Below are 27,745 nucleotides of genomic sequence, written 5' to 3'. Positions count from 1 at the left end.
AAGAATAATTATTGTTTTTTTTACTATAGTTTTTATTATTAATAAGCATATGCTAGAAAATTGTAATGATTCACGATTGTATACTAAAAATGGAGGTAAAATAATGGCTTTTCTCTAATGAAAACATAGTCAGTTAGCAATCAGGCAACTAAGTATTAAAAACATTTGCAATTTGTTGAGTTTTTATTAGGAGGCTGTGAGGAAAGTTATATGACAGTTTATGGAGTGTTCTCGTTTTGGAAGGTCATTCCCTAAAATAAATGATGTAAGGTTTGATGAGAAACTACAAAAAAATATGGTTGCTAATGTTGTTTATATATTGTAAAAATTTACTTGTTACACAGGGTAAGTTTCTATTATATCTGAAGTTATTTTTTGTGTTTGAATGGTATGGAATTAAAAAGAAAGGGTATTCTCAAGTAAAACACGGATATATTAAAAAGACTTTATTAAAAGTAAGGTAGAAAACATAAAATTAAAAACTAATGTATTTAGGTACACTTGAAAACTATCGGATCGAAAGTAGTAAGGGAATACCCTCTAAAACCCCTTAATAACTACTTCTATTATTACAAAATAGTGTTAGCTTATCGTACCTAGTATTAGATCCTATTTAATTGAATCTTAACTTTTCGTATAAATATTATTTGATCTCAATATCTTAAATAAAAATGCAAACGTTAACGCAATAGAGAATGCAAGATTTACGATGGGTTCTTGGATACCTTAATAATAAAATATCTATTAGCAAAGTAAAAACAAACAAATAAACAGCAGAGTACATTAACTCTGTAAAATTCGTATTAGGGCTGTTATAAAAAATAAGTTTTTACATTTTTTTGTGTCTTATATGCCCTTTGTGTTCATATAATTTTATCAGCACTGCTCTCAAAATATTGTTTCAGGGTAATTCCGAATGTAGGGTTGTTTGGAAAATCGTGATTCCTACCTGGATCGTTTTTAATAATTTTTTTATTACAACAACAATCTAATCAGCTCAAATGGATTTTCCCAGCTGGGAAGACTGAGCTAATTGCAAAAAAATGAGCTCAAAAATGTATTTTTTGTGAATTTTTGTTTTTTTTCTCCCCACTTTCCGTAATTACCCCAAAAAGTGCATTTATCGCAGATAGCACGGCATCGCTTGTGCGGTGCTGAAGATGGCGCTGAGAGCGCTGTAGGTGGCGAAGATCCCACCCACCACTCCCACGGTGATGACTTCCCAGCAGAACAGCTTCGTCCAGCCGGAGGCGGTGCTGGAAGAGATAATAATTAGATTGGTAAGATCAAACTGTGAAATGATTGTTTTGATTGGTGTTTGAAAGGAATAAGATTAATTAATATAAGATTATTTGAAGATTAAGATCACAATGCAGACGATATAAGGGGTTATTCAACTGACAGAAATTTTAATTATTCTAAATTAAATAAAAAATTCTAAATAAAGGTTACCTAAAGAAATTCAGAATATGTATACAAATCACCCAAAATCGAAAGGCGTTTGAAAATGATCATAAGTTCTAAAGCCTAAAACAGTGTAATTCATTTGCAAGCGTACGGCGTCTGTATAATATGTTTGTTGACACTCGTTACGACATTGTACAGTGACATGTATACTCACATAGGTGCCTGTCCCTCCCCCGGGCCCTTGTTCAGCAGGCTCAGGTAGCAATAGGAAGGCAGCACGAAGGTCAGCAGTGCCACCGTGGTGCCGCCCACCAGCGCCAGGATGGTGTAGAAGCGTGGGATGCTCTCGCCGATGAACAGGATCCCAGCGATGATGGAGAGGCGCACCAGGGTCCGGTAGCCCACGGAGTCTGGAGAAGGAAGAAAAGGTAAATTTTAGGGAGTTCCCTCTATCTTGAGCCACATCTCAGCTTACCATCTGACGAGATCGTTTGTTCAATAAAAAAAACGACGTGTGGCACTCGGGGACTGCCGCGGTAAAGCTATTGCATGCTATGCCTTCAAGCCACACCTCCGCCCGTCGGAGTGGGGAGCGTGAGGTTTTTTCGTTACGGAATTTTTCGATTCGGTCCCCGCGCTCAAGGCCCGCGATAGAAGCTATGCAATAGCTTAAAAGTGTGAGATTTATTTTATTTTATAGCAAGCAAAGGGCTTGGTGGTAAATTGGTGATGGTTGGATTGGTTTGGTTGATGGTTACCTGTCGACACTTGTAATATTAGTAGTGTTACAGTTGCTGTGTGGTCCTTGAAATGTTTTAATAGAGGTTTGATATTTATGGAGTTAGCAGAGCTTCATATTGATAGTTAGGTATCAATTCGAGGCACGTCTTTCAATTATTTGTTGATCAGTTTTCACCATTTGTAAGTGATAGCAGTTACACGATAAAAATATTGTATGAAATAAAATTGAGAATATTGTTCCACTTCTTATTTACATTTCTAGATAATCCTAGGAGTCGAAAAACATGAGTATAGGCACGTTGATGCAGATTCATAGGAACACATGTTTCATCTTTAGGCGCACTATACGAATGCATAAACTTCCCCAGAAAGATATAAAGAGGAGTTCATGGTATTTTCTATCCTTTAATTTCTTGAGGAGTTCATGATTCATTGTAAAACACAATATTGTACATTCACTTACCATTAGGTACACTGTACAGCTCTTCCATCTCCTGGCAAACTGGGTTCACCAGGATAATAAAAGCAGCCAGTAAATGGACAGCCATTAACACGTTTCCCACGAGTGATAATGGTGTGGCTGATAGAGATGCGGCCACGTTGGGGGCCACGGCTTCACCGTATACTGCGTAACCAGCGATGGCGATTGGCAGGTAGAGGGCCAGGATTGCTGTAGGAAAGTAACGAGGTACATATTAGAAAAGGAGTAAATACAATATATAAAAACTAGCGGTCCGCCCCGGCTTCGCCCGTGGTACATATTTCGCAATAAAAGGTAGCCTATGTTCTTTCTCAGGGTCTAAAGATTTTCTGTAAGTACCAAATTTCATCAAAATCGGTTGAGAGGTTTAAGCGGGAAACCGTAACACACAGACAGACAAACAGAGAGAGCTAAGTACTTTGGCATTTATAATATTAAAGTAGGGATGAATCCATGTTTCCTTTGGTCGCGGCATCACGCGTGAACGATCGGACCGATTTCAATAATTCTTTTTTTGTAATATTCCTTGAAATATGAGTATGGTTCTTACGGAGAAATACGTAAGTACCACGGGCGAAGTCGGTGCGGACGGCTAGTGAAATATTAATATAATATTCTAACATGAATGAAAAAAAAAGAGAGCTAAATTTGCTTTAATGCATGGTGGGGGGAGCTAACAAAACACAGCAAATGAAAGAGAATAATATAATAAAACAATTAAAAAATAAACTTGTTTTCAATTAAAATTGAATCATTTTAAATTGACACAACATCGCAATTTGTATTCAAATAATGTAAAACGGAAATATTATGTGAAAAATATTTTAAAAAGTGTGCACGTTGATGAGGTTAATTAACTTATGGACGCGGAACGGAAAAACGATATTGCTTCATTAATTTTACTCGATTACAAAAATTTAAATCGAAACTTGAAAAACATTTTATAAATCTTGCAAAATTACATTACAAAAAAAAAGGAAAAATAATTACTTAGCAAGTTTAAACTGAAACATCAAAGATAATAATTAACCTTAAGATCCGTGCTATGTATAAGTATGCGTAGTAATGCCTTTGAGATTTTGGATGAAGTGACTACTGACTCTATACGATAGAGCTAACAACAAACTCACCCAGGAAGCTGTACTGCAGGCTAGTGTTGAACTTGGACCTGTCAGTCATGTCGTTCTGAATCGTGGGGAAGGAGGAAGCCCCTCCAAATGCGAACATGATGGTGCCGAACGCCAGGAAGAAGTCCGTGAAGCCGTGGATGCCGTAGCGGAACACGAAGGGCTTGATGTCGTTCATCATTTGGATGAAGTACAGCACGCAGGCTACTACCGTGGATATGAACGCGATGAAGCCTAGTAACCTGTGGAAGAATGTTTTAGTGTTGGTGAAAAACAGAATATCTGAATTTAAGATACTGTTGAATCGCGAACTTGGTTGCTGGTAAGTTAAAAGTAGATAACTGAGAAAGATGCTTAGTTCTTATACACAAACTTAATATTATCTTGGTGGTGGGGATCCAATCCATACATCTGGCACAATCTGGCCTAACCTTTAAGGCAAACCGTGAATAGCAATAACAAACAGTACAAAATAAATTCGAGTATAACTAGTTACTTATTCTTTTTCATTAAAACATAACCCAATCCTACCCCCATATCTACAAATCACCCTTTCATCCCCAACTTACGAGAAGTCCCTAGGAGTGCCAAACAGCAGCAGTGGAGTGACCGCCCCAGCCACCACTAGATACCAGATGCAGATGGTGACGTTGGGCATCAGCGAGAGGAAGATCTGCTCAATGATCTGAGCCGCCAGCAGCAGGTACACCACCGACATACCGAACTGCGTCACCACCAGGGCGAGGGATACGCCCACACTGGGAAGGAAGATGTTCTGTTAGATAGTTATGTCAGGCAGCTATAGTTCAAAGTTCACTCAAGTTTATGTCAACTGAGAGGAATATGATCGTAATGAATCTACAGAAAGCTTTTCAATAACATGTTAAAATTGTGATACTATATTCAAAAATTGAGAAATTTTAGTTAATAATTTCTATTTGATACGGACAACACTCATAAGCCGCAGAATAGTTTAAGATTTAACAGGTGGAAGTTTTAAGTTGAAAATAGTTCATATGTACAAAAATAAATTCCTATCGTAGATAAATTTCATTAAATCAATTCTGGAAAAGATTTGTAAATATTCGTAACAATTCGTGCCTCCTAGGTATAAGTTCTTTACCTCCAAATAGGTCCCAAAGCTTCATTAGCGATAATAGCATAAGGGTTTCGTTTCCTGGTCCGCATGTCTGGGTTGCGGCTCTCAACCATGGTCCAGCAGTCGCCGAGGCGCTTGCCGCTAAAGGCTGCGATGATACACATCAGAATGATGATCGGGATGCCGACCCATCCTGTAAACAACGAGAATTAAGTTTAAAATAGGGCGCCAAAGAAAAAACAATTTGGATATCAGAAAATTTTGCATTGCTGGGAAATGATAAGCATATTTAAAAATATACGCCTAAAATAATGCTTTAAGGCTGAAAAAAATACTTCGCTTAAAACAGGAACTTTAACTGAACAATTGCAAAAGGCAGAACGTAATTAAAAGTAAAAGTGTTTAACTTCGCAGAAATTTAACAGCATGATATGAAAATTTGCAAGTTTATTCGAAGTTAAATATAGATTTGCAGCGTACCCTTTGTAACACTATACTTCAATTAAAAGCAAACCAAAATCTCAATATAACATTAATTAAAACCAACGATATCGCTTACTCGGATGAGTAAGTTTGCAGTTCAAGTAAATGCAGGCGTAGAGTTTATAAAGAAATACAAGACACTAATAAAGAGTTCGGTAAAATTGTAGAAACGGATGGAGATACTGGGATAGACAGGAAATCTGATAAATATTTTTTTTGTAACACAATTTTATTATTATGAGGATCGTACTTTGAACTATTAGGTATTAGATATTCGTTTTTATGAAAGATTAATTATGCAGTATTTTTGATACAAGCTTTGTTTACGAGATAAAATAAATTTTAGGAAACCCAAATGAATTTCCATCCGCTTTGGATGGAAATCCGATTGAGGAACGGCTGTCATGCTCGCGCGGCCCAAATACAATTTAGATCTGTGTAATGACTAATGATGTTAGGCGAGTGACCAGTGGCGAGTGACAAGTCGTTATAATTATAAGTATTACTGCACATAATTTCACTGGGAAACTTTACAGTGCGTGCTCAAAATGCAGGAGAAATCTCGTCTACGAGACACCTACTTCCACATTTATTAGTAATTCTTGAAGATCCGAATCAATTCGACTCAATTCGCTTATTAATTCCAAATATTTACATACTTAAAGATATCTAAAACATGTTTTTATTAACTGGTTGGCCAAGCTATGGTCGGTATTTATAATACCTAGTATAAAATTCGGTTTTTGATGTAAACTTTTTGGCATTTTTAATCAAATTACACAACTTACTAAGGGCAAGGCTATATATTATAATTACTATACCTACACGTTGTGAGAAATACTGTTTTTCATCCACAATAATATATTTAATTATTTATAATAGTGACAGCAGAAATATAATAGAGGTAGAATAGCAACATCTATAATTAAACCATAACATGAACCTTCAATAGATTCCGATTGAGAAAATACTTGGTTTAGACCTACGTCTCTTCGTAAAAAGCAAATACGTTTCCAAAAAGGATCATCAGATGATAGACCTGAGCAGACCATGAAAATTAAATATAATGCTAATAAATATAGGTATAAATAAAAAATATTTGCAATATACTGAGTTCGAATATAGATATATGTAGATAGACGCATAAGACTTCCTATAGCATACAGCTGATACTTTATGACAATTTTGTGCATAATGGGTGATAAAAATTCAAAATGACGACAAAACTTGTTGGAGTTAGGTATTAACAAATCAGTCTGAGCTGGTTTTGATTGTGATCTGAGATCTATTTGAATACCAATACAGATTGTCATGATAACCCACAGATGATGTCATGATGTCCCACGGCAGATTTAGATAAATACTCTTTGAAATTCAGATTTTGAGTTCAGAATCGATCGTGTCACGTGACCTGTTGCAACTTGCAGATGATGTAGTTTGCGATCTTTGTGAATCTATTTTAATGTTTTTCTTGTACTTTGAAAGTATGTAATAAATATGATTGCACTGATTTTGAAAATGCTGAGGGTGTTAAAGCTACTCAATTTAGGTTAATTAACGGTGGAACCGAAGAAAGACTTATTTACGAGGATTTCATAGTATACCTATTTTATCCATCGCAAAAGGCGTCATCTTGGCAGTTTTATTAGACAGAAAGCAAAAGCATTGGCAGAGTGAAACATAAACGTTCAACAATTTTAGATCAAGTCATTGAATGGCTTAAAGAACCTACAAAGGAAGAACTAATTTATGATTTAAATAGATTTCATAGTTATTTAGTCATCGTGAGATATTCACGGCTGAGCAGTGCCAAGAGAGTTGATTATTACTATGAAAGTCTTGACGCAGCGACTGTGAAGAATTATGTACCTAGTTAACTTGAGATTTATGTGCTTAGCTTAATTACACGTTCTTATGGAGGGTATAGTTTTTAAGGAAGTTTCAGAGTTTCTTGCAAGAGTTCTAGGTACGTAATTAGATTTGGTTGTTGGTGTCGTGGTCTGTCTGGGTGACGTTCATTTCACTTTTTAATTGAAGTTTTCCAGATTTATTCAATACTCCCCGCTTGTGTCTTTTTGTGTTGAGGTGTTATCTAATACGTGTGTGTTATGTTAAGTTTAATTAAGTATTTCGTTTCTTGTGACGGTCTGCCTCTTTTTTGCTGGTTAGCAATAGAGATTAGGTCAACAACACGGGCTTCAGAGAAATATAAAATAATAGTTAGTTTGTCATAGTACGCAGTATCTATACGTATGTATCACTGTAATCTACATACCACGACATTCCACTATGAATCCGGTTTTGACAATTTTTTTTATTTTTATTGTTTTATCCCTAGTAGTTAGTTATTGGTTCACTGCTTGCAGGTTTAGGTTTGTAGGGAATGTTTCCAGATTCCTATGATTCTTATACCTAATGCATTTTCGGTGAACTTGTAATCATCCAAATTAATAATTTTTAATTTATAATTTTTGTAAGATACAATAAAATTGACATTATAATTTCCGAAAGGTATTTCTGGTATTTCTGTACTTTTGGGTTCTGTTATTTTGGGCTTTGACTTCAATAGAAATATTATTTTATGATAATATTAACTATTATACATCTAAAATAAATAATTTATGTTAATTTTTAGTTTTTGCTTGAGAAATTATAATTATTATCCTTCATAATAATTGTAATACAAACTGTGTCGTGTGCCTGAAACCTTATATTGGAAACCGCAGTGCACCCGCCATGCACTAGGACTAGGTGCAACCCTTCTCTAAGACCGACGTAGATTATGAGAATACGTAATAATACTATTTTAATGAATTTTGATGCCGGATACGTAGAAAACAGGTGTTTTTGTATTGAACCCATTTCGGGCATAACAAATAGACCGGCCCGCGGCGCAGACAAAAAAAGCACGTGCTTTATAACTTTTGAAAACAGAATGATATGGTATAAACTTATAGGTTTGTCAGACTGCATAGCAAAGGTAACAATTTGTTTGTATTGTGTATTACTATTTAGTATTTAGTTATTATATTTTATACATAACTCGAGGATTGTCCTCCGGCCGTGGCTCGTTAAAACAAAACCCGCTAGACAGGTTCTAGTTCCATCTCTTTCACACGTACGTCGGAGATAACACGTGTCTCGCTCACGTACTCCAAATATAGGGTCAATCAAGAAAGTAACTAAAATAACCGAATTATGTTAATTTATAAACAAAGTTGAGAATGTTGAAATCGGCCGTGGGTTGTTCGTCAGTTTTTTAGTTAAGTCAGCAAAGGTTCTATTGAATAATGTTGCGCAATATTACGATAGGAAATAATAATTACTGGAGCCGAGTGTTCTGCGCCTCGAATGATATTAAATAATGATTGGAACGTATCATTTGTGGCGAGCAACCGCGGCAAGAGGTGTCTCAATATGTCATATTTATCGGCATTCAATTTCTTCAATAAAGTTGAGACTGCCTGTATTGTTTAATTTTTTTTCAATGCTTTTTGGCCGATTTTTTTTCAATGCTTGGATAAAACTTATCCGTCCAATAAAGTATTACACGATAATATTAAAATGTCACATAAACTGTCAATTATGGGCAATTAGAATACGTTTTTAAAATGGTAGTTTTATACATTATTCGACGAATAAGTTTTATCCAAGCATTGAAAAATCGGCCCTTACACAAATATGTTAAATGGTATTTAATAAATGATGACACTTATTCAAATTTTAGACGTCCGAATAAAAAGGGTCAGGATCACAGAAGATAAGCGTGGGTAAAAGCTAAAAAGTTTCAACTTAGACAGAAAAGGACGACAATATTTCTACTTCCTAGTTCAATAACAACAGTTGCTAAACAATGCAACCTGCTGTAATATGTATACTGCTTTTATCGCGTGGTAAAAAGATAAAAAGAAACGTATACCTAGTACCTAATACCTATGCATTTAATATTTCATATCTTAAAGAATTTTGTATAAAATATTACATTAAAAACCGAATCAGTTAAATAAATAAAGTATAAATGCAAAGTTTCGGTACATAATTTTAATAGCAGAGTTGCAATCATTTTGTAGATTTTGGCCAATTTTTATTGGATCAAGTTCCGCCGAGTGGGATGTGTTATAATAATAATGTGAGTGGAAAAAACGAGAAACAGGTTTATACAGAAATTCGTCTCAAATGTGGGATACTCGTGTGTTTCAGTGTTGGCGGTGCATTGACCGATTGTAGCGGCCCTTTCATTTATATGCGAATGAGGAAGTTAGTTTTGTGAGAAACATATTCACACATAAGGTGTCATGGATAAAAATTGGTTTAGAAGGCAAAATTATATTTGATAATTTAGGGAATTAACGATGAGGAAAGAAGTTTAGCAATTTTGAGCGTTTATTTAAAGTGTGAGGAGTAAAATATTTTGGGCACAAAAAATTAAAGGAAAGGTATCATCTTGTTGATGTAACCTTTATACCATTGTAACCTTATGTCATCAAATAGATATTTCAAGGGTCACAAAAAATTATTACTTACGGGTAATTCAGGTGTACATCGCAAGTGCAAGAAATAGAACAGCAAACAAAACCTAAAGCGTTATTTGTACTTTGTACCTATACCTAGCGTCTGAACAAATTATTTAAAGTATAATACTGACTCTAACATAGTATGTGCACCAAATAGGTATATCTCTATAGTGACGAACTTAATAAGAGAATCTATATTCACATACCTACATATAAATTACTTATAAAAACACTTATAAATAAAACTCGTTTATTCTCTGCTCTTTAAACGCTGAGTTAATCGTGAAAAATGTGTTTTTAAATGTTAAATTCGATAATTTCTAGTTTATATTTAAAATGAAAACACTTTTGATTCTATGAAATTAATTTTGATTGTTTCAAGGTGAAAAGGCACTGTCTAGACTAGCAAGGCTTATTGCTTCATCTTTTAGGTCTCATCATAATACTATGCCTAAAAGTACCTGTCATTTTACCACCACTAAAGTCAAATTATTGCACATTGATGTAAATAAGAAGTTATTACTTTTATCAATATTTTTTAGGTTCTGTTTTGCCAGGACAACGATAAAACACCAGACAGTGCATTTTCCTGAAAAATAAGGAAAACGAAAATTTTCCACGAACAAACACATTTTAAAAACTTGAAAAAATAATTCTCTTGACCACATTATAAATGACTTCTTGAATATCATTAAGTGATATCAGGTGATTAAGTTTCATAATGAATTTCACAACATAGATAACTTAAGATAATTAGGGAATTGAGTCAAATCGCTTTAATATCTAGCTTAAGCTCTATATTATTATTTTTCAGGTTTATTAGAGTTTATTATACATTATTCAAGGATTGAAAAATTGAAAAAGTATGAAATATAAATAATATACAGAAAAATCAAATCCAGATATTATAAAGATCGGTGTAATTTTTAATGGCTACGTGCTTTACGTTGGCCGGTCTGCAGTTGATGCAAATACAGGTGTCGTTATTGAAAATGTGTTCAATTCCGTCTGATACTTTGCACTTTCCCATAATCTTGTTTCTATATGAAATGTAAATAAAAGTAGTAAGTAATTGTCACGTGTAAACGGCGCCTAATATGGCCGGTATGCGGTCGCGTGCGCCTCTCACACGCATGGCTACAGTCGCTTACTCAAAAACATTCATATTTATAAGTAACATTCGCTGTCTACAAATATATACGTCAAAATTCGCTTCGCATGTTTATAAATAGATATAAATTATAAGAAATACGTTGAGTCCTCATTAATTTGAGGATTAAACGCATTTTATCAGCTGTAAACTTGTAGTTAACTTACAGCTTTTACAGAACGCCAAGCATGTCCTAAACAATTCTATATATTTATCCCAATTAAAATTACTGAAGATTTTTGGAATAATAAATTCGTAAATACATAAAAACATAGGTATAACATAATATAAAATGTATTTATAATGTTGAAAAACAATAATTGTTTATGATGATTTCAAGAAGGTAGGACAGGAGACCTAATTATAAGCACAAAAAAGATTATTAAATCACCATTTCAATAATAATTAAAGTAGCTAAATTAAAAAGCAATGTATTAATAATATATATGTGTATGAAAGAAGCAGTATACGTAAATACGTCGGCTACTTTCTTCACATTTCAAGCACGACACGTGAAGGGTTGTCGACCTCCGGGAGTGAAGCCGTACAAATGTGCTGATATTGAACATATTTTGATGTAACAATTGGGTTATTATTAATTTAAATATAACACCCACTTGTTTATGTCTCTAATTTGAGAACAAAATTTTTTGGTGTGTATCAATAGACTTGTTTTTGGCACTAATTGAGAAGACACGTCTGATAACTAGAAAGTATCAAGAAAGCTATTAATTTATTAATAAACTGATCAATATAATCAATAAAATATCAATAAGTATAATATAAGGAAACAATGTTAAGGCAAACAATAAGACTACAAATAAGCAATATGAAACTACAAAACGGTTTTTCAATAATAACAAGGAAACAAAATTATCGCGTAAATAAAAATGTTGAAAGTAGTTCATAATTGAAAGTCCCCACACCCCTTTGCTTGTAACTCGATAAGAAAAATCGCTAAGGAGATTATACACCAAGAAAGTACTTAACTAGCAAATAGGCTTTGAGTAAAACTATTCTTAGCTTTGTTATAATAATATGAACAATAACATTGCAATAAATGAGCGACTCGTCATACAAATAACTTCCCATCAATTTATTACTTATGGACTTGTTACTATTGCAGACAGATAAAACTTTGAAAACACGTTTCAGTTAACCGACTTCAGAAAGAATTCATTTTGCATTAAGTTTTTTCTTCTGGTAATCCGATTATGTTATTAATTAGAAGCTTTATTAGGACATTACTTTTATTATACTTTTGCTTTTTATGTACCTACTTAATAATGTTTCGTAGTGAAAAAAATTACAGCACTTCTAACTTTGAAAAAAAAAATAGATTTTAGACTCAAAGATAAATTTTAATAAAAACTTCACATTTATATAATATTACATATTACTTCCTTACTTATTACTACAGTAATAGGAATTTAAATATTACGGTAGGTACATCAAATTAAGGTATGTGCAGCGAACCACGACGGGTTCAGGATAGGTAACTATGGGAATAGTGTTACATACAAATGCATGCATGTATTATTATGTCCATGCTTCAAATAACCAGTACAGTTACACGAGTTTAAAGGAAACCTAACAAATACCGTGTCTCAATAAAAATCTCAACTCTCTTTTGTTCCAGGAAAGTCTTTGTGAAGCGACGAACCGTATTTTCAATTAACGAGTGGGACATTTTATATCCTGTACTATGTGTCATATTGCAATTTCATTTTAACCTATTTTTCCGAACATCCTTAATTAGTTCACGACTAAAAATATTTAACAATACAATAAACACTTCCACATTGGCTAATCGATACGAGAAACACATTAGAAGTAAATAAATCGCTTTGCATTTACAAGAATAACTTACCGGTTTTGACGAGAGCTCTGGGGAGCGCTAGGACTCCGCTGCCGGCCATTTCCCCGGCCACCAGGATAGCTGTTTGCTTCACAGAGAGGCCCCGCTGGCCGCCCCCCTTGCCGGAGCCACCGCCATCCCCTGTGTCGACACCCTGTGGGGTATAGTTCATTAGATCCTACTGTATTCTATGACAAATAGTGTATAGGAAATGGAATGGAAACTTTAACAAAAATCTATTGTTATGTACCTTTCAGTGCCAAAATTCTGAGTTGTGCAAATAAAAATCCTCATAGGAGAACCGTATCCCAGCAGTGGGAACATATTATATGGGCTGATGATGATATCTATACTAATATTATAAAGCTGAACAGTTTGTTTGTTTGAACGCGCAAATCTCAGGAACTACTGGTCAGACTTGAATAATTGTTTTGGTGTAAGATAGCCCATTTATCGACGAAAGCTACAGGCTATATACATATCATCACACTAAGACCTACAGGAGTGGAGCACTACGGGTAAAACCGCAGGGCACAGCTAAATTTTTTAGTATAATACATATAAGAGAGTGCGGGACTTGCACCACACGCCTTTTTTGTCTTATCTTTGAGTTTTGTATTTGTGATAAATTAGTATAATATGTAGGTACTATCCTTTTACAAAAGTTCCATCTGTTAAACAGGTCGGGCGAAAAGTTTGCCATAAATCACAATTTCAAACAAGTACATACATAGTTAATTAATTTTAATATGTAGTTAATAAATATGAAATATCAAATACCCAATATTTGCTTGCATTCGGAAAACTGGATTTATTTATTTATTTACACTTTATTATGCTGGCATACAAATAAATCCTTAAAATTAAAACTTATAATATAGTCCAGCACAGAAGGCGGCCTTATCACTTAAGAGTGATCTCTTCCAGGCAACCTACTGTGTGGAGTAATATTATGAAAAGGAGGTACGTAGGAAGTACAAAATATATATACATACATAGCTATATATGATCTATAATAAATACATACATATAAAATATTATATATATTACATATAATATAATACAATATAATACACATTCAAATAATATAATATAAATACATACATAAACTCATACTGTAGTTTAGATAGAAAAATAAAGTAAAACACAAATAAATAAATAAATTAATCTTACTAATCCGAGTTAAATGCCAAGTTCAAATAGTGGCTTCGGACTTGTTTGGCAAAGGTGGACAGCGTTTGAACTTGTCGGATGCTAACTGGCAGGGAGTTCCATAATCCGGTAGCCCTTACGGAAAAAGAGCCACCGTAGAATTGTGTGCGATGCGGAGGCATAGACAGCACTAACCTGTCCACCGATCGCAGAGAATAGTTATCACAGTGCAGGAATTGGAACTGGTCTTTTAGGTAAGAAGGAGTTTTGGGATTGAAGAGGATACGATACAGGAGTTGCAGGTAATGAACATTCCGGTGAAGGCGGATCGGGAACCACTTGAGCTTCTTACGAAAATGAGAAACGTGGTCATATTTACGGAGACCGTAAACAAACCGAATACAATAGTTCTGAAGTCGCTCAAGTTTATCCAATTGCTCAGATGTTAAGTCTAGAAAGCAAGCATCAGCGTAGTCAAGAATAGGAAGGAGAAGGGATTGTGCTAACATAATTTTGGTCGGTATGGGTAAAAAGTTACGGAGGCGTCGTAAGGAGTTAGATATAGATATAGATTTATTGTTTATATTGACATAATATTTATATCGAATTGGTTTTTATCCACTCATATTAAATTACGAAATTTCAGTAAAACATTATTATTTACCTTTCCAAAACAAACTCTCTTTAAAATTAATATTACAGTTCCACATTATCATAATTATTAATTCCAACCAATAGAATACCCACGATAATATATAAAAGATTCCTTCATGTTGTTTTCTTACAATGCACAAAGAGTTGATTCTAACAAAAATGTCTTGTTTTTCTGAGATAACGCAACTCGTCTAAATTCGTATTCAAATAGAATTTAATAAATAAAACATTAGGTATATGATTGCCGCAGAGACCGGTATCAGAACATATTGCAATATCATCTAACATCACAATATTATAATTCAATCTCGAATTTTTATCGTCTGTGAGACTGTCCACAATTTTGTGAAACTTAATACGTTTATGAGAACTAAGTGTAGTCATGAGTATAAAAGAAAAAGAACGAGAATGAAAAAGAACTCGATATTATGGTTATCAGGGTGTTGTATACTGTATCATCATCATCATTATCAGCCTATATTTGTCCACTGCTGGACATAGACCTCAGTCATGGGCCATGGCACTCGTATACTGTATAATCTTCACACAGTCTTTCGGTTTTCTATCGCTTGCACTTCGGCGAATGCGCCACTGAATTGCACAGCATCATCCCTGCTTCCCCTTTTTTCAACGGACATCCAGGCGCATTGCCGGTTACCATCCTTACTTGGTGGAAATGCCGACTGCTCGCACTTCACGCTTTGCGTCGTCATTCTTAGTTCGAACCGCCAAGGAGTGGGACTCCCTGCCAGCATCTGTCTTTCCGGAGAACTACAATATAGGTTCCTTCAAGAGGCGAATAAATAGGCATTTTCTAGGTAGACATGATTTACCACCATAGACCGCGTCACCGCTTCCCATCAGGTGGGACTGTGGTCAAATGTCTACCTATCCGAATTAAAAAAAAATATATATATGGATGAATAATTACTTTACGAAACTTGAATATCAAAAACGTTATACATAGATAGGGAAACGAATAGGGGAATTTTCAGTAATACTCGAGCGTGGCAGTTTAAGATATGAGAGATACCTTAGACCTAATAGAACAACCTTGTTAACTATTTAGCTCTACCTAGTGCACACTAAAAGTTTTGCGTTTCTGGCCACCTATAAGTAAATGTTTGAATTTCGAGTGTTATTTTTTTTAGCATATGAAGTCTCATAAGTTGAGGGAAAAAAAAATTGGCGGGAAGCGCTTGTCAATTTTTTTTTATCTCAAGTTGAAGTTCGTTGTCCGTACGCACAAACGGAACTAACACGAAACAATTTTAGGGCGATGATTTTTGATGATTTTAAAAGTTCGCTTTCTCCGAAAGCTTGCACTGCTCGCCTTCAAAATACTTTTGGGAGGGAAGCACCTTATTTGAGCACTGTAAGGCATTGATATGCTGAATTTCATCGCGGCCGTGTTTCTCTTCATGATGAAATTCGTGAAGGTCGACCCTCAACTGCGATCACGGAGGAAAATATGGCTACCGTCAGACGACTAATTTAAGAAAATTGCCATATCACTTATTAGGAGATTCGAGGACATTTGGGGATTGGTATGAGACTAATTCAGAAAATTTTACATGAACATTTCAAAGTTAGGAAGCTTGGTTGCCGGTGGATTGCTCCCAAACTCAGTCCAGAACAAAAACGACATCGAGTAGATTGGTGTTAAGAAATGCTATTAAAGTACAATTACGGACATTCTAATGCCGTGTATAATATCGTGACAGGATATGAAATATGTATATATGGTTATATTCCAGAAAGAAAACACCAATATTCTTTATGGGTGTTTGAAAGTGACAGCAAACCAACCAAATTGAGGCAGGTGAGAAGGGTTGGCAAACCAATGATTGCATTATTTTTCTCTAAGACGAGTCCTGTCTGCACTATCCCGCTTGAGTAACAAAAGACTGTAAATGCCGAGTGGTACACCACTATTTGTTTGCCCAATGTCTTACAAAAAATAAGAGAAAAGCGACCTAGAAGTCGCATATTGTTGCACCATGACAGTGCTTCGGCGCACACCGCGAACAAAACAAAGTCATTTTTGGCTACTGAAAACATAGAGCATGTGACTCATGCCGCACGCATTCCTAACCCAGCACCTTGCGATTTCTTTCTTTTCCCAAAAATCTATGATTCAATGAGTGGTTCGACATTTACGAGGCCAGAACAGGCCGTGGTTGCTTTCAAACAGCACGCAGAAAACATACCCTCGGACCAATGGTCCTCATGTTTCCAGAAATGGTTTGAACGGATGAAAAAGTGTTTTAAATGTAACGGAGAATACTTTAAAAAGTAGTAAATATAATATTGGACAAATAAATTGTTTTGTTTATTAGTTACGCAAAACTTTCAGTGTAGCCCACGTATAAGTAGTGACGCGCGCCTAGGATAGACGATCAGATAAGTAAAAAAAAAATCGAGTCTGAAATACTCGAGCGCGTCAGAATAAGATAACTATTGGGGGTTGATTTTACTATTTTTATATAGGGTCTAGGGTATAGGGTCGCTAACTTGTAAAAAAAACGTTAATCCGGCATTCTCGAGCGCGATTCTTTTTAATTTTGTTTTGAAGAATATAATCTAAAACTTACTAAAAATACAAAATCTGCCGGTTTCCGCATGACCCGAAGTCTGGAGGAGCCATTTCGTCCGAAAAACGCACTGCAGCATATAAGTCGCGAACTTTACTTTTTCCAAAAAAAAGTTTAAATACACAAAAAGGTAGTTAATTTTATTTTACAAAAAAAAAACTTTTTGACTTGAAGCATCATAAAAACTCAAACTCCCGGTTTTTTAGTACCTATATCTCGAAAACTGAGAGTGTTAAGAAAAATTGATACGAAATCCTGAAATTTGATTAAAAAAAAGAAACCCAAAAACCTTTTTTGGTCAGATTAAGAGAACCCACCAACATTTTTGTCAGATTAAGAAAATATGCTTTCAGGATACCGAGATAAACCTCCCCTATGGAAATCTGACGCGCTCGAGTATTTCAAAAGGACTTTTTTTCTGCACTTTCAAAAATTCATCGTAACTTATCGTCACGCCGGCGCCGTAGTCGTCAGTTTTTTTAAGGGGAGCTTCCTTGGGGCCTACTTAACACCCCTTCAGAAAATCTGACGCGTTCGAGTAATTTTTGTGCATTTTTGACGAATTTATATGCCTAGCCCCACCACGCAAACCGGCAGATTAGTATACCGTTGTTATCAGAGGCACTTGGAGCATACCTACGTAGTATGAATATCTGACACGATCGAGAATGCCCAAGTAACTGTTTTTTTACATTTTCGAAAATCCGTACACGCTAAACCCAACGCTAATATGGGTTTTACCATAGAAGCTTTTATTTTCGAAATTATTAATTTATCTTTCTATTTTGATTAGTCTCGACGGCCGCGGCGCCGTTGAATTACGCCATTTAGCTACCTCGCCTCCCTATCTATTACCTAAGTAGAAGAATGTAGACTAAAAATATTCTTTTGAATGTATTTGTCACTGGCACTTTACTTCTAACTTATATATGAGGATGATGATGACGATGATGAAATAAAATAGGATAATTAATACTTTTATTACTCTTTCTACTCTTGTATTTGAGTAGGTACATTATATCATAGCTATAGAACAGGTTTTCGATAAAAATATAAACATCATAGATTATGTTAAATAGCATGATTTTCGACTTTATCGAGACGTTGTGGACAGAATCTTAGCGAGACTATTCATATTTTTATGGAATTTTGTTTAACTTCATTATTTCTAATAATTAGGGGTGTTTTTAATATTTCATTATGGGTTTAATTAGTTGTAAGCCTGAGATTGAGTCTGAGTTTGAATTACTTTTCATCTGATTAGACACGAGTAATGCTATGTACACACATACAAATAAAATATCACATGCTAGTCTATTGTCATTTGTTTCTATGCTCATCAAATTATAACATTTTTCCACTTACACGTGAAAAGTATTGTTACAAGCGAGCGTAATAAAACAAGATAATATAGATAAAACTGTATTTGTATAGTTATTTTCTGGCTTCCTAGTAAAAAATAATAAAATTCTAAAGTAAAAATAACGAGATACGAATCAAGATATATATTCAACAGGTTCTTTAAAGTATTATTTTCGGTTTTAAAGCAAATAAAATTATATAACAGCCGATCATTGTACAAATTTAAGTACCTAAATACCGAGGTATGTTAAATATAAATCTGCGTTTCAATATGATTAGAAATTAATTATACAACAATAATCTATTCCTGACCTATAGTCGAAGAGAAGCCATAAATGAATTGCGATAAAAGCAAAAACCCAATTTATGTTATATCTAGGAAATCAGGGTAATACTGGCTGTAGAAATATATGATTTATATTTTTAACATGCAACGGAACATTTTTAAGCCCAGGGATTTGTGCTATCGAACTAGGTATTTCCCTTTAATTAGTACAATTTATTTAATAAAACGAGACCTATGTAGTATTTCTTGATAAAATTATATTATAAGGCGTTTATTTCACGAATTATAAAAGTTATCTATAAAAACAACCTGTAGCGCCTGTAGCGACAGCTTTAATCATTTTAAGCTTAAACTCGTCTTTCCTGTTTGTCAAAAAGTAGTCCACGTATTTTACTGTGTTCGATGCCTAGAAATAAAATACTTTTGACGTAATTAAAACGCGGTTTATTAATTCTGAAATACATTTACAACAAACATTCTCAGATACAATGCATATGTAAGCCTATAATGCATAAAGTATAATTATGTTTTACTTATGAGAAATATAATTTACTTCGAAGCTTTTATAAAGCTCGTACATTTTAATTCAGAAAAACTTCGGCTAGAAAATTATGAAGGTATATAGGTAACTGTAAAAGCTAGACAAGTGGAGAATATTAAAATTATCAAATGTTTCAGTTATAGATCTAATTTTATCACTACTACCTATTTAAATTCGTATGTGTATACTTTGGAACATATATACCACAAAATCAAACTAAAACGAGAAAAGATAATTAAGTGCTGCGTAATTAAGTAAAATGGATTACAGGTGATGTGCGCAAGAAGCGATGCGTTTTTCAAAATTCTTAAGTCTAGATAAGAGCCACTAACTACCTATCTATATATAGTATGTACATCCTTTTTATATAGGTCGTAAATAAACTAATTATGTTTCTTTATTTGTTTGTCCCTCTTACACGTCGCAACCAAATGACTGGTTAAAGAAGCAAGGTGCTTATGTGGCCAGGGTACATTACTCTTCAGTTACATTCAGTGGCGTAGCTATCATATGGCCAGGTGGTGCAGTGCACCAGGGCCCCGGAGCTCAGGGGGCCCTCAAACCTCAGCTTTGAAAAAAAATTTTTAAATATATTTTTTTAAGTAAATAAAAAAAAATCTTGTGAGCAGGCTCGAGCCATTTTTTTATTTTTTTTTCAAATCAACAATTATAGAACTCCTTATTCAACACTTCCAACCTTGTTTCCAACACATGCGCCAAGCGTCCTCGATAGGCATGTGCTGTTTGTTATCGTTAGTTCGGTTATTTGGTAGTTTTGATGAGTACGCCCGTAGTACATTGGATCAGCGATAAGCTCACGTGCTTGACGGTAGTGAGACCAATTCGCCAATTCCACCCATCAACTTTTTAATGAAACTTTAATTCGATCTTGTCTTGCATGAGTTCTCATTTATGATATTTGTGGCGATGTTTTCAACTTTCTGGGGTCTGGGACGTACTACAATAGTTGACGCTAGTTGTGACTTGTGTCGCTGACTGTTGTAATCGTAATTCCCTACTACCAGCCTTATTTCATCAAGTATCACCACTATCACCACTAATGCTAATGATTTCTATTCCGCACATCCATCCATCTGGCACCAAATTCTGCTAGAACTCATTTTCGCTAAAAAAATTTCCGATGACAAAATGTGTATTCGATACCGGTTGCAGCACAACGGTAACCGTATAATCTATGATAGCTCTCAACATGATCGACAACAAAAAATAAACAACGTTATTCTAAACTCAAATTCAAATTTACAAATGAGCTACTTCACGGAAAAAAGAAACAGTAAATATCGCAGTGTAAACTGCTAAAACAACGGGGTACCCACTTCATTTTACAGTGGAACAGAGAATTTTCCTGTCCAAACTGAGATTTTAACAGTTACACTGGATTGTTTACAGTTCGATACTTTTGAAGGCAAATATAAGTTCAAACTACGCGGAAAGAGGGGAGGAGGAGGGCCCGATTCTTTCCCTATGCACCAGGGCCCTTGTCCTCCTAGCTACGCCACTGGTTACATTATTAACAAATCGATAGGATACAAGATTACATTTTCGTCTTTGATTGATTACCAAGCAAGCTAAGTCCTTAGGACTTTGACGTTTCGTTGAAATATACTATGATACGTAGGGAAGGACATGCTAGACCGCAAAATGTAAGTGATATTGTATGAGAGTTTCAACTTTCGTGCTCGCTTCGCTGGTTGCAGCGTGCGAGTGGGCACGCGCGGTACCTACCATCATAATATCATATTATTAAATTAATTTTAGTTATTACTTATAAATTGTATAGCTTGTAAGCTTGGAACTGAATATCCAAGGAATTAAATCGATCAAAGATTTACTAGGAATAGACGATAACATAAGTCCTAAAGTCTTTACATAAATTGGAAAATTAACGCCACTTTCAGTAATATAACACGTTGTCCAATAAGTATCTAATCATTATGCTTTTACACGATAAACTGAGCTGTTTAATGTTAATGCTTCCTCCCATTTACTGCATTTAGTTATTTAAATTGCTAAAATAATTAGCATAACACTCATCGATAATTAATGTGCTCAATTAAAGTGACAACGGAACTTGAAATTAAGAATAATAAGAAAAAGTTATCCTACTATAACCTTTTTTATAAGGTCGGCAGTGGGTGAGGTACCTGACGAATTTATCAAGATACTAAAAGGTTTTTTGTGGGAATAGATGGAGCAAACGATCGTCCGTTCATGTTGTTAAGAAACCTAGCGCGACTGTAATAATGACAAGAATATTGTTCGAGAATAATCTATGCATGGTATTAGATAGTCTATTAAAAATGTTACTTATAAATAGAAAAAAACATATACTTATAATATACCTAGTTAAACGTGATCAGAAATGCGCGACGTGAAAAAACTTCTAACCGCGCTGATTACCTATGATGCAAAAACTTTTTGTTAGTTTAATTAAAAAAATCATTCACTCGCAAAACACTTACACCCTTGGGCACGAGGGGGGTTGACTCGGTGGCTTCCGACTTCCCCACGGCTGCTTCGATTTCCAATCCGTTCTTCTTCGCCATCTTCTTTATTCCTGCTGTTAAAAACAATAATTTAATATAAATGCACCGCAATGACCACTCGAAATTCGGGGCATTAAATAGTTCAATAGTGGCCGGGGTCGATGAATCGTTTTATAGACGATTTCCTGTGGCGTCAATGAGCTATTAGATGATTGAACGGCTTCTTACCTAAAGTGTGGGCTAGCTAGCGAGTGAACGCACCCGCTCCTCACAGAACTCGAAATAAAACTGCCCGTGCCACTAATCCCACCCGAGCCTGAGCACGCCGCTCCGCAGGCGGCAGGCGCTAAGCGGTAGCGGTAGGCTCACCGCACCAAGCACACCTTTCGTTCCTTGCGACTGCGAGTTGCGACTCGGATTTGTTTTTTAGTATGCAATCTTATGCTTCGATACTATTTGTACCCAATAATTTGAATCGTCAAATTATACTAACATTAATAATTTAATAAAAAGACCAAAACAACGTGTTCGCTCGAGAAGTTCTCACAACCTGTCTGTCAATCTAATAGGTAGTTAAGAATACCTCAATCATTTAATATATATTTCATAACATTATATTAATTAGGTAATTAAATTCCATTAAGAATTTCACAACAAAATAACAATCTTTGTAAATTTTATATTTATTAGCGCCTGACAATTTATATTGGCAAGTATTCTATAACTATGTAGCAATTTGCTGTTATGCTATTATTGCAATATGTTTAACCAGATGTATTGAATTTCAACGTATTTGTTTAATTGGTAAATTTTGTGTTGAATAACTACTTTTTAAGCAACTAAAATGTCTTTTCAGTAAATTTGAAATTTAAAGTACCTAAAAGTTTTTAATTTGTCGTAAATACATGAATATTTTGAAAATCTGCCTGTATTTGATATATTATTATTATAAAATGACTACTTATTAGTAATTGTATTTTTATACGGTTAAGTATTATCACAGACTAATAATAATATACTACGTAGGTATACAAGTATTATTATAAACTAGCTGTGCCCTGCGGTTTTACCCACAGTGTTCCACTCCGAGGTCTTACCGTGATGATATACATATAATACCTATAGCCTATAGCCTTCCTCGATAAATTGGCTATCTAACACCGAAATAATTTTGCAAATAGGAACAGTAGGTAGTTCCTGAGAACCTGAGATGAGCGCGTTCAAACGAACATACAAACAAACAAACAAACTCATCAGCTTTATAATATTAGTAAAGAATTTGGTAATTATACAGTAGGCTAAAGAGTATTTAATGCTACTTTATACAGCGATGAAACATCTTATTCCTATGGGAAGATCTAAGGGAAGATAATGACTAATGAACATGAACACCATTGAACAGATAAAAAATAATAATTTATGACTCACTCCAAAAATTCCCATAGATGGCGCTATTACTGTTTCATACTGTGTGTTCATCACAGAACAGTAAGATGGTGTTCATCAATTTTATTCGTGCTCTATTCACGCACAATTAATTGGTACTAAAAGAAACGAAACTGTTTTCTTACCTAAAATTCATGTCTTAAAACATCTTCGGGGGTTAGGTACTTTGAGAAAGTTATAATTATTACCTACTGGTTGTTCACTATTATTGACAGACGGACAATTTTTCGTAGGTAGACGTTGATTAAGGCCCATAGTAGACCGTACTGAAAATATTTTATGGATACAATGGTATAGAAAATACTAGTTTAGGGGGCTATTTGTACCGATTGGAATAAAAACTAAAAAGTAGGTAACAATTTTTTTTTAATTTTTAGGTAAGTAGGTAGTTCGATTCACGGTTGAAGAAAGTGAATTTTCAAAAATCTTTGAATGTATGAATGTTAATTAACAAATAAAATTAATTATAAGCGAAAATAATATGACTGTAGGGAATATAGTTAAACAAGCATTAAATCTTAAATTTTGGGTTCCAATCTTTTAATAAATTACCTAATACTGGAACTCACATTAATTTTCCAGTTATGAGTAAATTGAGTAAAACAAAACTCATAAAATATTTCGTTGGCGGCCGCGGCCGCGTCGCGCGGATTGCGGCGCCATCCTGTGGGGTTTGCTGGCAACACCGAATTATTTTTATATTAGCGACGCGGGAAAAAAAAAGGTAAAAGCTAATCTCCAAAAATTTAATGTTAAAGATGATTTTATTCTCTTTATTTTTTTATTAATGTAAGATAATATTTTTTCATAATAATATTATTTAACAAAATACCTTCAAAATACAGAGCACGTAGAGCACAGAGTGTAGCATAGACAATAGAGTTTTGACTGTTGTTGTTGAGTTTGACGCGCGCTTGTATTTCGCGGAGCGCAAGGCAGCCGTCCACGGCTGATGGCCGTATGTAGTTCACAGCGTAGTTGTTTGCCAGCCATCGGTACGATCGCCGCGTGCTGACGACTACCCAGATTTATCTTAATTTAGACTCTATATCAGCTTTTGTCATGAGTTATAATGTGTTTCCGTAGATTTCTTGTATTCGTTCGTGTTATTTCAATTCTCAAAATGTAAAGAGTTTTCGTTTTCCTTCGCGTTTCACCCCGGTGGACGAAAATCTTGCCGTCGGCCTCCGCGGTTTCCAACTTAGACTTATAATCGGTTGTTTGGTTGTCACATAAAATAGAACTATGCAACAATGTGGATTTTGTTCAATGCTGTCAGGTTTTTTTAGACGTGCTATGTGCGTTGGGAGCAGGCGGAGTAGCAGCGAGTCCTACTATCGCGAGCTCGGGGATCAAGACACCCTGGTAAACATTCCAATTTCCTATACATTACTCGTCATAACCTCTTCAAGAGCATCGCTATTTATTTGCAGCATTCATTCATTTATTATGCGTTTGTGCCGTGTTTTTTTTCGTAGTTATAACCGACGTGTTATTAGCAAATTGTTATTGATTATAAAATGCTAATCAGCCGTACGTAGAGTGAGTTAGGTGTGTAGAGCATTAGCAATTTTATCACGGCTTATTATATTTAGTGTTTATTTGCGTGATGTCACTCATGGGCATGTTTGTGTGACACAGTGAAAGTTGATTTTCACTCTGAATATTTGCTAACTATATTAGCAAGCCTTCCACATGACACAATCCTTATATAAAGGTGATATTCATTCAATTTGTGTTTGCATTGAATTATAAACAACAAAATGTAGTATTTACATAGAGATAAAATCCTTGAATCTGTCTAATATTATATGTTTAACGGCATGAATGCTCATATTTCATCCGTATAAATGGATTGTACAATAAACATTTTGAAATTATGTACAGTTAACAATTAAATATTTTAATTTTTATATGATTGGGGCTCCTTAGAATTTAATAAATTAAATTTATCTACTGTACATGTTAAATCTAACAAACTAATTTAATTTATAGATTTATTAAATGATTTGGAGAACATTATCTCAGGAAAAATCTCATCTTTATTATACAATAGTAAAAATGAATAACATGCTAAAATACAGAAAATATCTATTAAAAAAAATAACATTACATTATTAGTCTTTTATCATTAAAATATTAAAATATTTCAAAATCTTATGAGAAATGTTTTATTTGAGCGAACAGAATATAAATTTCCATAATAGAACTAGCGTGACAAAAATGGATAACAAATAAAAATGTTGGTTTGACTAATTCAGTATCAATATTTTATTATTTAATCAATAAAGTAAAATAAACCACAATAAGTCATTCAAATGAAACTATTTAACCACTATAATTATACTGAAATATGAGAAGAGCCTAGAGCAAATAATAAAACATAGGTACCTTAAAACTATCATCTTTATTAATTTCTAAAAAGATATTTATTTCTGTATTTAAAACAAAACTATAGTATTTATTAAAACTATCCTAAGGTCACAATAAAAATAATTCATTTTCTCATTCTAGAAAATGACTGTAATTTATTTATCATAAAATATAATAAATATTAAATGTATTACAATTATTTTATAAAACTAATAGTGTACTCTTAATATTATACACTATAAGCTATCTAGAAAATAAACATGGAAACAACATGAATAAAATTATAGAGTCCCAACTCTTAATTGAGACGCTAAAACATGCGGATGAAACTTCTATTGCGTTGAAATGCTACACAAATAGTTTGAAAAGCTCATTGAATAGCTTCAAAGGGAACTTTGTCAATTTCATTTTAAATATTGCACTTTTATGTTTGTGCTCTCTGCTTTCAATACCCTTGGCCCTCTTAATAAATCTATTATTAAATTCCAATAAAATTAAAATATTCAATTTTTGCCTCTTCATTGACGATTATGAAAATTAAGACTCACATTATTTTGACCTTTTCGTAATAGAACTTTTTTTTCTGTGTCTTAATTGCGATTTGTTTATATAATCCAATTATGCAACGCCACAAATGCGAAAGCAATATTTCATGAACGGTAAATACCTTTGCATGAACAATGCAGCACAAACTACAAAGTGACGAGCGATTTCAACTAATATTTCGGACCTACCTTAACTGCGCACTAAACGTCTAGGAATCTATTGTTTTCCACCTCTACACCGCTGTTGTAACGCGCTTGACTGGCGATGGAATTTAATTGACGCAAAAGTGGCGATTTGTCCGCAAATTGCAATGTATGGGCGAAGGCATTCTTGTTTCGCCCCTCTTCGACCGAAGAATGCGAACAGTTCAATAATATAGGCACGGAACATTTGTCGAAATATTAAAATGTAGCTTGGATGCATAAAAGTTTACACGTAACCCCTAGAAGAGTGGATAGTTTTCTTATAGATGTAGTAACTGTATTACTTATTAGTTATATCGTCGAAGTAATTAGAAGAATAAATTCCTGCGGTATGAGACAACAATATCTAACGTCTGGACGACCTGGGTCAACAACCAGCCACAGCATAGAAATGTGGGAATAAATGAAATTGATCAATTCTATATTCGCAGCGCATTGAAATGAAACCAGATTTTGCAGTGAAATACTACACACTGGGCTGAATCATCCTTCCTCATTTTCCAATGAGATAATATCGTAAAATATTATTCGCGTCGGCGGTTCACTTCTGTCACAGATATCAAAACGACACCACCCGTCTGCAAATATTCGCACTATTTTTATAGGATATATATAAATCCAAAGTACAGAAACGACAGAACGGTTATTATTGGATGTGTGACAGTCTCACGCGCATATAAATGTGGTTTATTTATAACGGATTATCATTGGATTATATTTACTTCATAGTAAGGTCTTAAGGACTCGGACGGACGCGGTGGAGCTGAATTGACAAGTGTCAGTTATGAATATCCTTAATATTTAATGGCGTGTCATTAGATAATGGATTGTAGATAACTGATAAATAGAGTTTGCTTTTAGCATTCAAAATTTATACAGCAGCGGTATCTATGTTAGCAGAATGGAAAAATGAATTCAAAACACACACGACTAAATCCATATAAGCCCATCCGTCAACTAACCTGAACCTTTTAACCTATTTTAATTGGGACAGACGTGATTGAAACGGTCTAAAATCTGGGATTTAAAAAGAGGCACAAAAGTATTAAAACTGGGTAGAAGTTACTACTTCTGTTTAAAATGGATATATGGTTTTAAATAACTGCTTAAAAGGTATATAAAATTACTAAATACCTACTTATGATTAATTTATTATAACTAACTGGTCAAATCTCGATTTTTGTCAGACCTTTGTCCGAAATGTATCAAGATCCTGGACGC

The 27,745-nt window shown here is 34.3% G+C and overlaps 2 protein-coding genes across 4 annotated transcripts in view; one reads left to right on the top strand and one right to left on the bottom strand.

Annotated features, from left to right (window-relative positions):
- Positions 1-433: 433 nt before the first annotated feature.
- On the bottom strand, positions 434-22,322 carry LOC123704946 (amino acid transporter AVT1B-like). 2 transcript variants are annotated; one of them, XM_045653450.1, is made up of 9 exons: positions 22,185-22,322; positions 21,933-22,030; positions 12,873-13,014; positions 4,880-5,048; positions 4,326-4,514; positions 3,760-3,998; positions 2,612-2,818; positions 1,622-1,817; positions 434-1,256 (listed from the first exon to the last, which is right to left on the bottom strand). In XM_045653450.1, the coding sequence occupies exons 2-9, from the start codon at positions 22,014-22,016 to the stop codon at positions 1,121-1,123; spliced, it is 1,362 nt and encodes a 453-aa protein (XP_045509406.1). In that variant the 5' UTR covers positions 22,017-22,030; positions 22,185-22,322; the 3' UTR covers positions 434-1,120. The 2 variants fall into 2 exon arrangements, with proteins under 2 accessions (XP_045509406.1, XP_045509407.1); XM_045653451.1 differs by having other exon boundaries at positions 21,933-22,027; positions 22,185-22,273.
- A 2,020-nt stretch (positions 22,323-24,342) lies between these two features.
- LOC123704944 (cAMP-specific 3',5'-cyclic phosphodiesterase 4A-like) overlaps positions 24,343-27,745 on the top strand; it is a 95,773-nt gene continuing 92,370 nt past the window's right edge. For both annotated transcript variants that reach the window (XM_045653447.1, XM_045653448.1), the window contains exon 1: positions 24,343-24,767. In XM_045653447.1, the coding sequence (XP_045509403.1) occupies positions 24,648-24,767 (120 nt within the window). In that variant the 5' untranslated portion in view covers positions 24,343-24,647. The remainder of the gene's footprint in view (positions 24,768-27,745) is intronic.

This window comes from Colias croceus, chromosome Z (genome assembly GCF_905220415.1).
Source record: "Colias croceus chromosome Z, ilColCroc2.1".
Taxonomy (NCBI): domain Eukaryota; kingdom Metazoa; phylum Arthropoda; class Insecta; order Lepidoptera; family Pieridae; genus Colias; species Colias croceus.
Note: the sequence above shows the minus strand (reverse complement) of the source record. Positions and strands in the feature narration are given on the sequence as shown.

Bases quoted from the DNA above. Each gene is read 5' to 3' on its own strand.
- LOC123704946 (XM_045653450.1), bottom strand. From the start codon at position 22,016: ATGGCGAAGAAGAACGGATTGGAAATCGAAGCAGCCGTGGGGAAGTCG. The intron at 4,515-4,879 runs GTAAAGAACTTA...CTTCCTTCCCAG, and splicing joins GCTTTGGGACCTATTTGGAG to TGTGGGCGTATCCCTCGCCC. The intron at 1,818-2,611 runs GTAAGTGAATGT...TTCCTTCTCCAG, and splicing joins GCTGTACAGTGTACCTAATG to ACTCCGTGGGCTACCGGACC.